Raw genomic sequence first — 17756 nt, forward strand, 5'->3', positions numbered from 1 at the left:
TATTTTATTTGCCCTTACTTCATCTTTTGAGAGGACTTTAGATCACATGGGAAGAAGCTGCGGAGATACCCATGCCCCCTGCCCCAGCACAATGCCCCAAGTGGTGTCTGTTAGCCCATGAAACCATGGTCACTCGGCATTGGCACCACAGATCAGCTTATACAAGGGCTCGCTTGGTGGTGTGTTTTCTGTGGGTGTGCACAGTGCACCCACCAGGCGTTATTTCTAAAAACTGTGGTTGTGGCCAAGTAGGCATAGGCTTGTCACGTGACCACTTTCTGCACTATGCACACTGCTGTGCTGTCACCTCCACTCAAACTGAGACTGCGCCTGACTCTAGGACCTAGTGGGATCTTCCCACTAGGTCCCATGTGACATTGCAGGATGAGCTCCACCCATGTGGGTGCGCTGTCAGATGTGTCTCCTTCCTCCCTGCATGCACAGCATGCTTCCTGGCCATCTGCCAAGGGACATCTGGGGATGTCCACTCCAGCCATGGCGAGTAATGCCCCAAGTGGCTTTCAGACCTTTCTGCAGTTGGCCTCCCATTACATGGTCCACACTCAAAGAATTAACCAAATGTGAACTGGAAACATTTGTTTAAAGAAAAGAAACCCAAAAACCAGAGTGTCTGTGCTGAACCTGTACAGAGCTGTTTCCTCGTGGTCATTCCCCAGAGGACATAGCATCACAACTGCTCACAGGACATCCCCATGACACCCAGAGGCGCCTACAGTGCCCGGAGGATGTGCGGAGGTGCTGTGCAAACCTTTACACCACCACACTCCTGGTAAGCTGGGTTTAAGGCCGTGCTGTGTCTGCTCAGCTGTCACAAAGCCGCACAGGCCAAGGCTTCACTGCCCTTGGGTACTCGCTCAAGGAGGGAGCCCAGGTGACTCCTCTCCTGATGAGAGCCCATTCATGGCTGTCACAGACGACCCCCAAGTGCCAAGGGCTGCTCCAGCTGGCTCCAGGCCCAGGCCTTTCTGTGCCTAGCGCCCACTGCCACCCTGCTGCACCCGCTCTGACTGCGAGGACCCCAGAGCTGTCCAGCGAGAGTGGTGCTTGGAGATCAAGGTCCTTGGGGATACCAGCTCGTAGCCAGCTCTCTACCCCAAACACCAGCAACAAACAGGTACATGGGGTCAGAAAAGGAATTGCTGTGCTGCCGTCCTTGTATAAGCCATCTCCCACAAGCTGGTACCTCACGCCTTCACAGGCGACGAGCGGGTAACAGGCGCCTGCATGGCCTTGCACGTGTCCCCAAGCCGCTCACTGATGGTAGTGGCTATTCCGTGGGTATGTGAGACAGAGCCTTCATCACAGGATGAGAATGAGCACCAGCAAGAGGGGCAGCCGGGCCGGGGCTCCAGGTCTGATGTCCAAGGGCTCTAGGTCTGATGTTCAAGGAGGACCAGTTACACAGCGCCCCATCCAAACCCACATGATCAGTCCAGCCTCAGCCCAGCAGAAGGCTGTGCTGTCAGCAGGCAGCCAGAGCGGTTCAGAAGCAGCAGGGGCACTGGAGACACGGGAACTGAGGGACCAGAGCAGCCCACAGACCAGAGACCCAGCTGCCACACTGAATACTGCTTGTGAGACCGGCTCCAAGTTGGCATGTGAATTATAGACAGACAAAATGCAGTGCCACCCAGGCTGTCTCAAGAGACCAGGCAAAGGGAGGTGAAGTGTAGTAGGGGGAAAGAAAGGAGAGAAGGATGGAGAGGGCAACAAACAGCTTTAACAAATGTAACAAAATGTTAAAAATTGATAAATCTGGGTCAAGAGTACTGAGAAGTTACCTGGTTTTTGTTTCTATCTCAACTGAATTGGTTAGTTTAAATCAGGAGTGATAGTGCACATCTATAATCCTGGTCATTCAGGAAGCTGAGGCAGGAGGATAAATTCAAGGCCAGTCTGGGCTCCACTCTGTCTCAAAAAGAAAAAGAAATAAGATAGTTTCAAAATAAAAAGATACAAAAATAACAGAGCAAATCAGTTCAAACAATGAAGCTCTTTGGGTCTTGGCTCCTGAGGTGAGCCTGGCCTCGGCAGCCTGTGGGAAGGCATCCAGTTCACCTTGAGGACACTAGTCCCCAACACTGATTACCCACACTGACTGCCACGGCCACGAGCAAGGACACACACAGAAAGGGGTACAGCTTCTATCTAGCCAGCATGTGGCCCCAGGGCGTGATGAAGTCCCTTTGCTCAGGATGCCAGGGTCCTGTCCTTGCCCCTCCCTCCATTTTGGTTCAGCTGCCCACCCCCCCAGGTTGCCAAGGGCAGGTGTCTGTATTTCAGGCAAACAGGAAGTGTAGCAGAAGATGATGCTCTCCAGGATGGCCGTCTGCCCCGGAAGGCACCCTCCCTGCACCCTCAAAGCTGGGTGGGGGCTAGAACAGGATGTGTAGCAGGCACTTCAGGCTGCCAGGAAGCTACCGTGAGCAAAACGATTAGGGCTGCGGTGGCCGAGCTCAGCCACTGTCCCTGGGACTGGCTCCAAATCAAAACACAAAACTCATTCTCAGTGAGTGAGATTTCTAGGGCCCCAGGCTTGGTGTGCAAACCCAACATGCAGCCAGGGAGTGACCTGGACGGACCTTCCTGCATTTGTCCTGCAAGGAAACAGCTCTGGAGTGGCCCAAGTATGCTGAGAAATTCCTTGTGCAGAAGCTGTGGCTGAAATGTGCTGTGTTCCAACTGGCATTTTTCATGTCACATATTGTTTTTTGAAATAACACAGAAATTACTGGACAAGTTTCAGGGAATCATAAGTTTTCTGTACAGACCTTTGGCAGGGACTTTTCAAACTGAAAAACTTGACATTTAATAACTTTCAGTACTGAAGATTTGAATTTTGGTTTAACTTTTGGAATCTTTGGTCTGGTCTGGAATTGCTGGTGTGGAACAATGAGGTAACAGGAAACTCAAGGCTGTGGCAGACTGGGTATCTTAACAAGGCTGCCAAATCTAAAACAGTACAATGAAAAAAGGAAAACACATGTAGTGAGAACAGAAATCACTCATGTCACGGGCCACAGCTGCAGAGCTGGCGCCGACTGTACATCTGGGTCCTGGGTCCGGGTCGGGCTGGGTGGAGGGGTGGGCTCCCTGCTCTGGACTCTGGCTGGCTTGGGACACACAAGGGGCCATACCCTGGGACTCAACTCGGGACGCTTGGGGTGGAGTCCTCAGAAATCACAGAACAGAAACTTCTGGATTTTTCACATCGCTGTTTTTAACATGGCTAGACAAGTATTTGTGTTACTAAGACTGTCACACAGTATTTGTCAGTTACTAAAAAAAGGAGACTTTTTGAGACAGAAACCCTGAATTAATAAGCTCTCAGAGTGGAGCAAAATGGAAATGTCAGCATGGATGTGAATGGAAACAAGGCACCCTCGTGAACCAAGTTGGTTCCGATTTCATTGACTTTGTAAAAGCCAAGCTGCTGGGGCCGGGAGCAGCACTAAGCAGGCTGGGGGCTCAGCACCAGCCTCTCCCCACACCTTCCATGCAGGCCCTCTGCCACAGGGAGTACACGCATGGGGAGCAGAGCCTAGGCAGCCTAGCATCCTGTTTTAGGGGCAGCTTCCTGTACTAGCCTGAGCTCGGCATCCCTGCCTGACCTCCTTGGCCAGAGGCACTGAGGCAGTGACGGAGGAAGCATGGCTTTGTCCTTCCTGCAGGGCTGGGCACCCACCCTAGGGTTCCTGTGAGGCAACCCAAAGCCACTGTGGTTCACATGTCCAGTAGCTCTCTCCACAGGTGCCAACCAAATCCAAGACCAAGGCCTACCTATAGTGACTGGACCGGGCTGTGCCTACATCTGTGCTGAGGTCTACAGCGCCCTCCAGAGGTCTCGCTGGCTGCCAGCAACTGCTGAGAGAGGGCCAGAAGTTAGAAGAGGCTGCATAAAATGGCTCAGGCCTCTGCCACCCTCCTGCTCCTCCCACCGCGTGAGGACACAGCCTCTCTCCCACTGGATGAGGAAGCCATGCAAGCCACTGCAGTGCTACCCAACACACAGACCTACTGGCCCCAACCTTGCATTTCAGCCTTGGCTGGGTGCAGTTGGACTCTGTGCTTCCACAGGGAGCAGACTTGGGTGCTGCCATGGCAGCTCAGGGCCAGGAATTTCAGGCGCATCTGTCCCAGGCCACTCACCTGTGCAGTGCGTGCTCAGCCACCTACCAGGTGAAGCTGTGCAGTGCAAGCGTCTACCTGAGCCTCGATGGGAGCTCCTCCAGCGCATCAGTGGCACCACTCGGAGCTGTCAGCAGAGGCTGGAACTCCTGTTCTTGTTGCCAGCCTCGAGGTGAAAGAAAACAGCGACAAATGTGTGAGCTGCACAGGGGCGGGTGGCCAGCAATGGGGCAGGCCAGCACCCCCACCCAGCACCCCGACCCCTGTTCTGGTCACTGGGCCTTCTGGGCTGCTTCTGTAAAAACCATGGATACAGGAAAATATTTCCCTACTGAGGCAACGCACCACGGCCAAGACAGACAGTCTATGTGCCTGCTACAGGGCATTTCCCACCTCGATTCCCATCATCTGGGGAGTCGAGTCCTGGTTTGCTGGATTTTCCAGAATCCCTCGGTACTGGTAACTCTATCTCTGACTGAGGAATGTGTGTGCAGCCCTCCTGCCACTGGGCATGCAGTGACAGGCCATGGAATCCCTGGGAGGCATCATCAGGCCCAGGGGTGACTCAGTCTCTCACAGACACGGTCTCCACACCCCTCCCGAGAGGCGGCAGGGAGAGCATGGGATGGCACTCCCGCCTCTGCGTGCTGACGAGGTCCTGCAGGAAACAGGATGTGCAGCACGCTCTGGGGAACCCTCAGGCATGCGCAGTGCAGCTTCTGAGTGAATTCTGACCCCACGAAGACCGGCAGACACAATCTGCATTTCCAAACTGAAAAACATCCCAGGACGCGAGCAATAAGGGAAGCTGACTTTGGCAGACAGCAATGACACCCACCCGGTTTGTTAAACATCGGTCACTTTATTAGACACTCAGGCAGTCGAAAGCCTTCGGGTACTGCAGGCTCCCAAGGAAAAGGCACCTCAGAGCAGCCAGCAGGCAGCTGGGGTTAAGGATCACAGCAGGGATCCATTTAAATAACTTCTCGATTGAGATAAACAAGCATTGCCTGTCTTGAACTAAACACAATCAATAAAGTGAAAGTTAGCGTCAGTCATCAAATGGGCATAAGGAGCCACTTGACACGTGATTTTCAGCGGCAATAAACATGCTTCCTGCGAACACTTTTTCAAAGGCGCGCTTGAGGAAAAGGTCTATCTGTGCCTGCGCAGTGAGTGGCATGTGGGCTGCCACAGCAACGCCTGGTCAGCATGTTAACCTGGCCAGGGCCCTGGTGGCACAGGGTACAGCATGTGCAGGGGTGCCCCCTCAGGCAACAGTTCAGGGCTGGCACCGAGGTCTTTGGGCCCAGGGCTGCCCTGAGCTGGCTCTCCCAGGGAAATGACCTTCCCACCTAGCCTGGAGGCCAGCAGGCAATCGCCACTCGGGGAGTGAGGTTCCACCCTGGGGTCTGCAGCCCTGCCACTCACAGTGGCGCTCACACCAGACAAGTGTGAAGTCTGGTTGCTGGATGCATTATTTTGTCAACAAGAAAGACAATATCAATTTACAACATTCTCATTTTAAATAGGTCTTGTGAAGTACACTGTGTTGGGGTGAACTCTAGTGCTGCCTGCTGAGGGCTGGGATCCCACGAAGATGCCTTGAGGCCAGCTGACTCTAAATGGTGCTGCGGCAACCCAGTTCTAAAACACACCAGGGAGATTATGTTTTTGTTTTTGTTTAGTATTGGGAATTGAATGCAGGACCCTACACTTGCCAGGCAGGCTCTTGTGCCACTGAGCTATATCCCCCTCTCCAGGAGATTTTAACAAGGGCTAACAAATTATATCCCAATTCCTTCCAACACAAATAAAATGACTTGTGAATGAGACCCAGTGTTCCTGATTAGGAAGGGTGGCGACAGTTCCACCTGCACCTGCCACCTCTGCCCACAGAACCCCTTCCTGGAAGCCAAACCCAGCCCATGATGGCGAGGCCCACAGGAACAAGTCGGGTTGCTGAAGTGAGGTCAAGATCTCAGGTAACACTCCGGCCACGGCCCATTCACACCAAGGAAGAGAGCGTGCTGGCCTGGACCAGTTCCCAGACAGACGAGCATGTCCTCACTCTTCCCGGAGCCCCGAGGAACCCACATGCCCTGGTCAGCGGCACCATGGCCTGCCTGGCCACAGCCACTACGGCCTCTTCTTCTGCAGCACCTGCCCACCGGTCCTGTCTGCACGGTTATTTTTGGTTTCCGGCTGTGCAAAGTTCCAGTCGACTGGAGTGAGGAGCTGCTGGGTCTTCTTGTGGGTCCAGTATGGGTTCAAGAGCAGCGTGAGCAGAGCCAGCCCAACGAGGAACAGGGTGAAATGTGGCAGGTACAGGCTGCTGACCAGTCGGTCCCAGTGCCAGAAGCACACCCACCACATGTGGTAGGTGAGGACCATGCGGCAGTGGAACATGTGGATCATCAGCCACTGGTTGGCCTTCCAGAGCAGCGTCTCAGACCAGCCGGCCTGCAAAGAGAGCAGATGTAGATGTCAGCCTGGGAGGCCCCACCTCCCCTCCCCACCTCAAAGCATGGACCACCAGCACACACTCTGCCCAGGGTCATCCACGGGTGGGCCCAGTCCCTCACAGGTCCAGGCCACTGTGGGGCCCCCACCAGCTGGTGGCCTGTCCCCTTGCTCTCCTTGATTTCTGCTCAGCCCTTCCCTTGTCCCTAATGTGCACATACAGTACCTACACTCTGTTTATCTAGCACCACTGCAAGACACAGGCCTGGGAGCAGGATCTCCTAGTGAGAGTTTAGGACAAAGTTTACTACTTCACCACAGCAGCCCTCGGACACAGGCCTGCCTGAAGTCCTGCCTCAGGTCATGGAACACTTCAGCAGCCCCAGCCAAAACTGCACAGGGCACTGATGATGCATCAGACCCTGGTGATAGGGCGGGGCACCAGCACTTCATGGACCATCCTGTGCTCAACATCACCTCCAATCACCACCCGAGCTGTATGACAAACAAGTTAGACAGAAACTAACATGCGTTGGAGAGGGACTGGGTCCTCAAAGGAGGCAGGGCACAAGATAAGACATAGAAACTGTAGCTGTAACAACCAGAAGACAGCCAGTTTCGTGACCTCCCATGAGACAGACGGCAGCTTGTGAGCACATTGGTGGCAGCACCAGCTGGTCCAGGAGCCCAGAGAAGGCATCTAATGCATAGACCAGGAACCAGAACACCTGATCCGGCTGCCTATTCCTGCCCAAAATGGCCCTGCCTTTCCACATTAGGAGTTACAGACAAGCGGTATGCCTTCATACAGTGTCTCCCTCCGTCAGGTCTGTTCTAGCTGAGCTACTGTACCTGGACCTCACAGACTGGCCTCATCTGGCCAAAGTGGTCTGAGGTGTCACTATGTTCACATACAAAACCCCTAGACAAACAGCATTGGTGGCCACCCACTTTTGGGCCCCTCCTGTCACTCAGGAACTTTTTCTCAATAAACCTTTACTACTTGTCACCTCCTCTGTCCTCCTCTCTATTCTTCAGTTACCAAGAGATACAAATTCAGCACATCTGACACTTGACCAGCTGAGAGTCAAGTGTCTGTGACACCAGGACTAGGACACTGCCCTGCACGCAGTGGAAACTCGGCTCCTGGACACAGGTGGTCCTGAGACCAGGCAAGGCTGGATGTGGGCTGCTGTGTGGTGGGCAAGGCAACCTGGGGACCTCAGGCAGAGAGGACACGGAGCCACTTCTGACAACCATGCAGTCACAAGAGAGGGCTGCTTCTCTCCAAGTGTCCAGAGACAAGCGCACTCCACTTGACAAAAACCCAAACCATGGCCGGCACTGGAGGGAGGCCTTAGAAATGAACATGGTCAGGCCAGGAAAGACAGGCACTCACTCGTGTTAAATGCTGTGAATTTGCACCAACGACCTCATGGTCTCCCTTGTAAAATCAGACACAGCAGGCTCTTTCCTCATCCAGTGATCAGCACCTCAAGGAAGCAGAATCAGCAGCTTTTCTCACGAGGAGCAGTGCTGTGCTGAGTCCCAGGCATAGAGCTGCTATGTGCGCCTGACCTGTCTACCCGAAACACCCCAATGTTCACCAAGGAGACCTGGACTAGACAGGTTGCGAAGCCTCAGGGACACACAGCAGGTGGGGTAGGTGTGCACACTAGCCACTCTGCTGGGACCAGCACGGGCAGTTGCCCATGCTGGCTGCAGCAGCAGCAGGCACTTCCTGTGGGTGCTCCCAGCCTGTCCTCAGCGTGGTGTCCTGGTGTCACAGCACATGTGCACACTAGGGACAGGTGTCCTGCTCCTGATTCTGTCTGGACTCTGGGCATCGTTGCCTCTGGAGCAAGGAAAATTATGGCCTTGGCATCTGCTCCCCACATGCAGCCTCACTTGAATGCAACCTGAGTGCTACCCAAGGAGGCTGGTGGCCTGTGTCATGCCACGGGGGTAGGCAGCATCTGGCTGGGGTCGGCTGACCCAAAGATCCACACGAAGGGTCCTTTCTTTGTGCAGCACACACAGCGTGCTCTGCTCTGCAGCCCCATAGTGGTGACCCTGGACTAGGAGGCTGGGACAGCTGGTGCTTGAGAGCAGCACAGCTCTGTGTGGTATTCTGCTCTGCAGACAAAGAGAGCACATGGGCCATACCTGGCCACTACCATGAGTCCACAGGTCTCACTGTGGGGAGCGGCTCCAGAGAAATACCCACTGTACCAACAGCCTAGCTTCCAGAATCATCCCGGGCATCTGGAGCACAGCTATACGTGCATCTGCCCCTCACAGGCCTCACTTCCAGCTCCTCCAGTCACCACACTGTGGTCTTCTCCATCACTTCTGCATCACTCAAGTGCCCACAAGGCTCTCATGGAGTGGCCATTTCCCCAACTCACAGCCCAGCAGCTGTGCTCCATTAATCTCTCAGTGACCACACAGTTGTCTTTGATTTTTAATATTGACATCGGGAACAGGAACTGCAACTGCAACTCACAGAGACAACGTTTATGAAACCCAAAGCTTGAGAACCAAACGCTCTTTGGTCCCACCACTCATTCAGGCCATAATGAAATCTTTCACAGTCAGTGTCATCCAACTCCTTGGGCATGACCACAGCACATGACAAAACCTGTAGGATACCAGTGATGGTGCAACCCGGCACCACCTTGCACATCTTAACTACCCATGTACACACACACATAAATAAACACACATGTGCACACACATAAGTATGGAAAACAGACCGCTACTACTCCTTTCCATTTGCACTACTGAGGGTCTGGATGCTCATACATAGAGGACTGAGCCCTACCTACCCCACTCACTGCTCACTGTAGACAACACTGCAGAAGCTCCCAAGAAGGAAACATGAAGAGCACAGGAGGAGGAAGAAGGAAACACCAGGAGTACGCCGTTGCCTCAGAACTCATCTCCATTCTTACCCTGATGGGGAACCTTTGAGGGCTTCTGAGGACACAGCCCCTGCAGCATGCATGCCATGGTTTCCATCACTGGTTCCTACTTACTGCCATGTCAGACTCTCTGAGTGGGGTTCCTGGGCCCCAGGGCCCTCCCCTGCTAGAACCTGTCACCCCTCGGGTCCCTCAGGGACGCCGACACGTTAGCCCTGGCATTACACACCACACCCAACAGTAAGTGAGAACAAGACACAGGATCTGGACAGCGGACCTCAGTGCTGCTAATTCCAGATGGACTCTGGGTCTGCTGGCTTTGTGCAGTTTGCAAGAGCAGGAGGGCCCATCCTTTCCCCGTCCTGCATGGAGAGCCCCCTGGGGACCACAGTGTGCACCTTGGCCCAGGTAAAACTGGTGAGTGCCCCACTACAGATCTGTGCTTCCCCAAGGAAGAGGCGGCTGGCCAAGGCCCGAGCTGAGGGGTATGTCCCCAGGGGTGTGGCCCAATCCCGCTCCAGCAGGACCCTGGAGAAACACCTGACCCTGATTTTCCAGGACTGGACACAAGACTCTCCTTTTCTTCCTCTCCCCTTCTCTCCTTCCTTTCAAAGCTCTTCCAGCTGGGTGTGGTGGCCCACTCCTATAATCTCAACACTGGGGGCTGGAGGGGCAGAGACAGAAGGAGTGCCACAAGTTTGAGGCCAGCCTAGATGGCACAATCAAATCTGTCTCAAAAAAACAAAACAAACACCTTTCAACAACAAAAATAATAAAAATGCCAAGTAACTGTTAGCTTAGGTTCCAGAACACACAAGTGCCCCCCAGCATGTACTCCTGTGGGCCTCGGCCTGGTCAGGATGCACGAGCAGTCCTGTACTCCCTCCACAGACACGATGCTCCTCACTGTGCTTCAGTGTGGGGGCCACAGTGCCAGGTCTGTGTCCCTTTCCAGCAGGATTTCACCCCACACAGCACCTATGCTGGCACCATGCTTTGAGCCAGAGAAAGGGGGAGTCAGGCCCCAGCCAGCCTCACCAGAGACAATGGAGTGGTGTGTGATGCAGGCAAGATGCTGACAGGGTCTGGGTTGCAGGAGTTCCCCCTAGGACCCCTGCTTAGTCAGCCACATTGTTGCCATTCGCCTTCCCAGTGAGGACACCTGGGTCCCCACACAGCATCCACCTTCTCCCCTGTAAGGTCCACCGAGCATGCCTGGCTCCAGCACCTCCCACCACTGCAAATCTCCCCTCATGGATCTCGCTGGGCCGCCTCGGCCTTCTGCAGCTGCGCTGCGATGCACCTGCTGCCGAGGGCGCCCGCCAGGACTCTGGGGGCCTCAGGGCTCTGTGTACCCCCTGCCCCTCCCCACGGCCTACCCAGGACCAGGGCCTCATCACACTGCTTACTGCGCTGTGGACTCATGTGTGACAGTCGCGCAGTATCCAGGCAACTGGCACTGGTCCTGCAGACAGGAAGTGCTCAGTCAGAGCACCCTTCTGCATGACTGGATGACACTCTTGGCACGTCATGTACCCTGTGAACAAAACACCCTGCAAAGTGTCACGAAAGATAGCAAGAACCTATGCTAGATGGTAATCTTAACATGAAGAACACTTTGACATGAAAATAAGCATTGTGACCAAACATGGAAGACACACATTAAAAAATATATCTTCAAAAATAAGAAGGGTGTGCTGGACCAGCAGGTGCCAGGTGCCTGCAGCACTGCTCACTGGTCAGTGGCAGGGTGATAGGGGCCACACAGCCCAGGTGCAGAGGGCAAGGCCTACCTGGACCAAGATGCAAGTGGGGCAAGTAGACCGCAGTCACCACCACCCCTGACAAATCCCGAAGGGGCACAAACATGCGCACATATATGTATCAACTCAATTTCTGAGGCGTGGAGAAGGTAAATACGTTTTTGTGGGCACACAGTGTGACTGTGAAGTCATCAGGTCCATGTGTTTCTTTTAGGAAACAGGAAGCCCCAGGAACTCAAAACAGGCAGCTATGACCTGGCTGCTGCTGAGTCCAGGACAGCTCAGCTGGGCTCCCGCTCCACAGCACTCACTCACCTTCAGGAGCATCCAGGAGACGCAGGTGAATGGGGTGCTCATCTCCAGGAGCAGCGTGGTCATGGCTAGGTAGTGGCCAGCTCTGAGGTTGACCACCAAGCCAAGGAATCCCAAAAAGGCAAAGAGGTGGTGGACAACTAAGAAGAGGTCGAGAGTCCGGAAGAACAGGCCAGACAGGTACACAGCCACATTCTCAAAGAAGAAGAAGCCAGTGGCAGTAGTGACGTGGAACCAGCACCAGTTCTGCTGGCCCAGTGCTTTGTCAGCTTGAAGCACAGGGTCCCCCAGCAGCGCCCACAGTCCAGCAGCCATGCTCTGGACCCCGAAGATGGCACGTGTAGCTGCCAGGTCCCAGAAGACCTTCTCTCTGGCCACCAGGGAACGGTAGGTGGCATTCAGAGAGGATGAGAGCTGGTGGCAGACAACAAAGACACCCAGGTAGAAGACAAAGCCTGAGACCACCAGCGTCGAGCGAATCTTCCAAGACACGTAGTCTAAGTCGAAGATGCCCTCAGAGGTGTCCCCATCACTGGCAGGAGTCATTGTCCTAAGGCGTGTACCCACGGGGTCCCAGGGCCACACTGCACTGCCACCCCTCACACTGCGTCTTTCCCCAGGGAAGGATCCACACGGCTGTCTTCAGGACCTTCATGTATCTGGCTCCAACCTAAAGCAGAAAAGAGTTCGCCTGTGTTGATTCAGGAGGATGATTGCTGCCCAGCAAGGCAAGCACACAGGAAGTATACCTTCAGTTCTGCACCTGTCCTGGGCACTTACAAAGACATGATAAGCAAGGCAACATCTGATAGTACAGGCAAATGAAAGAAAATAAACCCTAGATGGAGAGGCACAACCTCAATTGGGGGCAGGGACTTACTAACATGGACACACACCCCAAGGATTCCCACAGGAGCCCATGAACTGGGCTCAGGCTTTGTGCAACCTGCGACCAGCTGCACAATTCAGAGCCCACAGGATAAGACACTCAGGGAGTTACCAGGTGCTGTACTCTAGTAAGGCAGTGACTGTCACTTCTAGGAGACAGAGGCTGCTTGGGCTCCAAACTGCCTGGCAGAGCAAACCTCCTTATGCCCCACACTGCCAGCATGGGAACAGGGCCAGCCACAGCGGTTCAAACCTTGCACCTGTGTTCATTGGCCCTGTGGCCTCCGAGGGTCTCTGGACTGGGATTCCTTGGGGGAGCACAGAGCGTGAGCCCTGGAAGAAGTGGCAGATGCCACAGGATGGCAGCTACATCTGCCACAAGGCACAGGGTGAGCATTCCTAACCTGAAAAGCTCCCCAATCATGAAATTCCTGAGTCTTGACAGATGCCCCAAGTGGAAAATTGCACACCTGACATCATGTGACAAGTCACAGGCAAAATGAAAACACAAAAATTACTTTACACTGTTTGCATGGAGAGTCCCACCTGCTTGGGAAGCTGAGATGGGATCCCTCAAGGCCAGAATTTGGGACTGGGTATCTGAACAGAGCTTCTTCTAGGTTGCATGTATAAGGTACTGAATCATGAAACAAATGGATTTTGTATTCATTTTTGGGTTCCATTCCCAAAATACCTCATTAGGGGGACTCTCCCCACCCCATCTTCTATAGCACTTTTGGTCCAAGCATTTTAGACAAGAGACGCTCAGCCTGTAAGAACTCAGATGATGTCTAATACCTTGATTACCATCACTGGTTGCCCTCAGATGGTCCCATTAGTAGTACAAGAAATGTGAGGCCTTGGGTTCTGTCTGTTAAACTACAAAAGGTCTGGAGCACACCAGTATCCAGCAGGAAGAAGTCCTGGTGTACGTGAGTGGGCCCTGGGCATGTGCAGATGGCCAGCCCAAACTCTACCATGGCTCCGGTGTACCAGTCTGCTGGACAGGGTGTCCTCCTGCCCACCTGGGTCCAAGCAGCTTCACCAGCCTAGGAGAAGCACCCACTGGAGGGACACACAGCCCCTGCTGGCCACTCTGGCTCCCATCCCAAGACAGCGTCTCATCTCAGCCTGGCAAAGTCCTATTAGACACACACACCGGACAGCGTATTGGCCCCTGTTCTAAATACTCATGTTCCCCTACTAACAGAGGCTGCCAGTGGCAGGGAGATATTGTGAACCACGTGGATTACCTGTTCAAAAAATAAGGTCAACTGAAATGATAGATTTCTGCAACAATGCAAAAGCAGAAGTCTATTCTTTGTATTTTGTATGTTTCTGCTATTAATATCACTTCCTATCACCACTTAAGTTTAATAACACTCATTCCTAACACACTTAGGAGCAGCCTGCCTCCATGCTAGAAGATGGTCACTGGAGTCACTTCAGAGTTCATACCAGAAGCCTGTCCAAGGAAAGTGCATCCTGGTCCTTGTGTTGGTCGGGCTTCCCATGACAGCAAGGACCTGCAGGATCTCCGTAAGAGCCACCCATCTTCTCGGCTCCAACTCAATACCTCCTGCCTCTCCCGCTGTGGTGTACCCCTGGTCCTTCGGGAACACCCTTTCCCTTACCAGAGGCCCTCTTCCAAGAAGAGACTTCCCTACCCTACCCAGGCCAGTGGAAGGTGGCCTGGGCTAGGGCCTCACCACCAATGAGGGAAGCACCTCTGTAGCAAGCGCCCAATGCACCCTGCATCTCCTCCCCCAACTCAGCCACCCTAATCTCCACTGGACATGCTTGATGATGCCAGGGCCATACCTGCCTGCCCATCCTGCATCCCCTCTGCATTCAAGGCCTGGCCCACCAGGCACTCTGGAAATCTGTCTTCAGCATATAAGCAGATACTAACGTGTGTGCCAGTAGTCAGACTTACCCAAGTCTGGCCTTGTCTAGCTTGTGGAACGGCAAAAGCCAGAGTTTCAGCTTAAAACTCAAGGTACCAGTGACATTTCCTACTCCAGGCTTTCATTTTCAGAATGAGCAAGCAAAGCCTGCCTCGAGGCCTCTGGCTAGGGGGTACACCCTTCTTGGGGTTTCCGGGACACTGAGCCCTTGCATGGATGCACACCTAATGTAAGTCCCTTGCAAGCACAGACCTGCTTCCGGCCAACCTAGTGCAGGAGAGGGGATAACTGGAGGTCTTACTCCCAAGCACTGAGCAGCAACCCACTTGCTACACAGCTCGTGTCTGGATATCCTCCCAAAGCCCCACGCAGTCCTGGTGGTGGCTTCTGGAGCTTGTGACTGATTCATGGTCCAATGCTGGGATTTCAGGTGTGAGTGCTACACCCACCCTGGTGCACGTAGCCTGTGGGTAGTATAAGAGAGGGAAAGAGGTTTGCTCTTTTGTGCCTCCCTTTTTGCTCTGACTGCTTTTGCTGTCTTCCACCCACCCCATAAACTGTCTCCCTATCCTGCTTTGACGCCAGCTGATTATGGACTGAAACCTCCTCAGACTGCAAGTTAAACAAACTCCTTATTTTGGAAGTCAGATATTCTGTCTCAGCAATGAGAGAAAAGTAACCAACACACCACTAAATCATAATCGTACACTGCTGAAATACAGACTCCACAACTCAGTTACCAGATCAGACTCACAGTTCCTGCTCTGCCACAACTGCATTGACCTGTTCTCGGCCTGGACACCTGACTGGGACAGCCCCAGCTCTAAAGAGCTTGGCAAGTTCCTCCTCCCAGAACAGTGAACAAGAGTCTGGTTTGCTTGGTGGGGAGGGGCCCCAGAGCACCAGGACTGAGCCATCAAGAACAAGTGAGCTCAATGGGTTCTCTCAGGTTTGCTAGCAGAATCTAAGACAATAAGGTTCTTGGCCTCACTGGGTCCTGGTAGGTAATTGGGAATTAAGAGACACAGTAGTGGAGCACTTAAGCTGGCATTTTCAAGCAGGCTGCTTCATCTCCAGCGAGACAGCACGGCTACCAGGCCTTCAGGCCACCTTCCAGTGGTAAGACTGTATCTATACAGGAAGAACTGCCGACAGATGAGCCAGTGACCAGGACAGAAGCACAGAAGCTAGGGCCAGGACTCTGGCAGGCCTGCTGGCTCTCCTGGAGCAGGGGCCACTATATTTAAAAACAACACTTACTGCCTTTCCATCTGCATCACCAAGCCCTGTTTTGATATTGTGCTCAGAGCTCAAGCAGGGCATGTACTATCCATGCTTTAATCAGCCAGCATCCCCGGCTGGGAGGAAGGAGGCAGGTCAATGCAACCACCTGAGCCTGAGGGAGGAAGCCCAGCTTCCCCTGCTCAAGCCAGCAGGTCTGTCCTCCCCAGGGTCCTGAAGAGCTGCACTCCCTGAGTGTCACAGTTGCGCTCACCCCAAGTCAGCAGACAGCCACTGCTAAGGAACCATGCGGGGTGTATCCAGTTCTCCTTCTGTGTCTACTTCTGCTCCTTGACCCAACCACATGTCTCTTAGACCAGCAGGAAGGGACAAAAGAGTCACCACTGGTGCCTGTGGTATATCTCCTCACATCAGCCTGCTTCGAGGACTGCGAGTCACTATCTTCTATGGGAGACAACAGAAGCCCAACAGCACCAAGTCACATGATCTCTCAGGAGCCCCCTTATCTCCCTGCTCAGGAGCTGGAGGAGCCAGCACAGAAAAGCCCTCAAGGGCTCCTGGATAAGGGTCCATCTGCTGACTGCTAACCTCCTCTGCCTTCCTCTTGTGGTAAGGGGCAGTGGTTTCAACTGTACTATCGCACTCTGGCCGACTTTAAAAAAAAACCCAAAGGCTAACAAACTTAGCACACTGGTCCAGTATGACCAGGCACCTGTTCCAGGAGCTGGGACTCAAAGCTGTCAAAGCTCTTGATTTCTGTCTGTCCTGCTCACAAGGGGTACCAGCACTTTTGTGTTTCACTTCTAAAACTTGGAAATGAAGTAGAGGAGGAAAAGTGGCTACAAGAGTTCCGCATTTTTGAATTTTTTTTTCAGTACTGGGGACTGAATTCAGAGCCTTCTTAGTAAACTACAGCCCCCCCCTTTTCTCTTCCCTTCCCTTTTCCTCCTCTCTTCTCCAGTACCTGTCTCTCCCTCGCCCCTCATTGCCCCCCCCAATCCTGCTAAGTGGCGGATTTGTCCAGGCAAGGCTCTAACAACCCTCCTGTCTCAGCTTCTGAGAGCACTAGGATTACAGAGCCCTCGGAATTACTTAACTTTCCAGGAGAAATAATCAAACATGCTGCGACTACTGACTGGGCCCTGGCACCTCGCAGTCTGTGAAGTCAGAGGGTAACCTATCGACAGGATACTGATATGGCTCGGTAATGCTTCTCTCCACTCTGGCTGTGGATCACGGCACAGCAGAATAGTCACCTGTTCTGTATCTAATTCGCAATCTCACCTCTGCGTTCCTCTTACCCTAGATACATGCACTCACTCCTGACTGCCTCGGCTATCCTGGCAGATCCTTCCTTAAACAATGCAATAGGACAATTACACTGTTAACACTGGAGACCTGCTGCACTGTTGTCAAAATATTTCCTTCCAAAAGCAAAACAAATACGTGCTGAGTTAACAAAACTCGAGAAACTAAAGCAAGAGAAACAGAAACAAAGCCCTGTAATTCTCCTGCCCAGCTTTAAGTCGTATTATTGGTTATTCGATGCCTGCTGGGTCAATCTTTTTTCTAAACTGCTTTTTTTTTTTTCTAAGCCTACACCGCCTGTCTGCTTCTTTCGCCGCTTTCACCGGGTGTGCCGGGGTCTGCTCTCTGCCCGCAGGCTGCCACGCCCCCAGGGCCCTCCCGAGCGCAGAGAGGCGCAGCAGCCGTCCCGGCCCCGCAGGCCCACGCGACCCCGGACGCCCCGCGCTCACCCGGCTCCAGGATCCCAGCTCCCGGCTCCTGGCGCCAGCGTCGCGGACGGCAGCGTCGCGCGCTCACGACGCCGGCCGCAAACGCGGCCCGCGCACGCGCACTGCGGGGCCGAGCGCCGCGGGACTCGCCCCGCCCCCGTTCCCGTCCCGTCTCTCCCCCTCCCCTCCCCCCCCCCCCGCCTGCCGCCGGGTGGATGTCTGGAACCCGTGATCAGGCCGGACCCGAGGATCTGGGGACCTGGGGACCCCGGGCCTCGGGGGGACCCGGACCCCCAGACTCCGGGATGGCGCGGGGCGAAAAACGGGAAGGCGCGCGTCCCGGCCCGTGAGCGGGTGACCGGCGGCCTGTAC

The 17756-nt window shown here is 54.0% G+C and overlaps 1 protein-coding gene across 1 annotated transcript; it reads right to left on the bottom strand.

Annotated features, from left to right (window-relative positions):
- Positions 1-4991: 4991 nt before the first annotated feature.
- Cln8 (CLN8 transmembrane ER and ERGIC protein) lies at positions 4992-17533 on the bottom strand. Its single transcript, XM_003479394.4, has 3 exons — positions 17406-17533; positions 11615-12281; positions 4992-6612 (listed from the first exon to the last, which is right to left on the bottom strand). The coding sequence occupies exons 2-3, from the start codon at positions 12155-12157 to the stop codon at positions 6289-6291; spliced, it is 867 nt and encodes a 288-aa protein (XP_003479442.2). The 5' UTR covers positions 12158-12281; positions 17406-17533; the 3' UTR covers positions 4992-6288.
- Positions 17534-17756: the final 223 nt, after the last annotated feature.

This window comes from Cavia porcellus, unplaced genomic scaffold (assembly GCF_034190915.1).
Source record: "Cavia porcellus strain 051 isolate PalLab524CR breed Dunkin Hartley unplaced genomic scaffold, mCavPor4.1 scaffold_24, whole genome shotgun sequence".
Taxonomy (NCBI): Eukaryota; Metazoa; Chordata; class Mammalia; order Rodentia; family Caviidae; genus Cavia; species Cavia porcellus.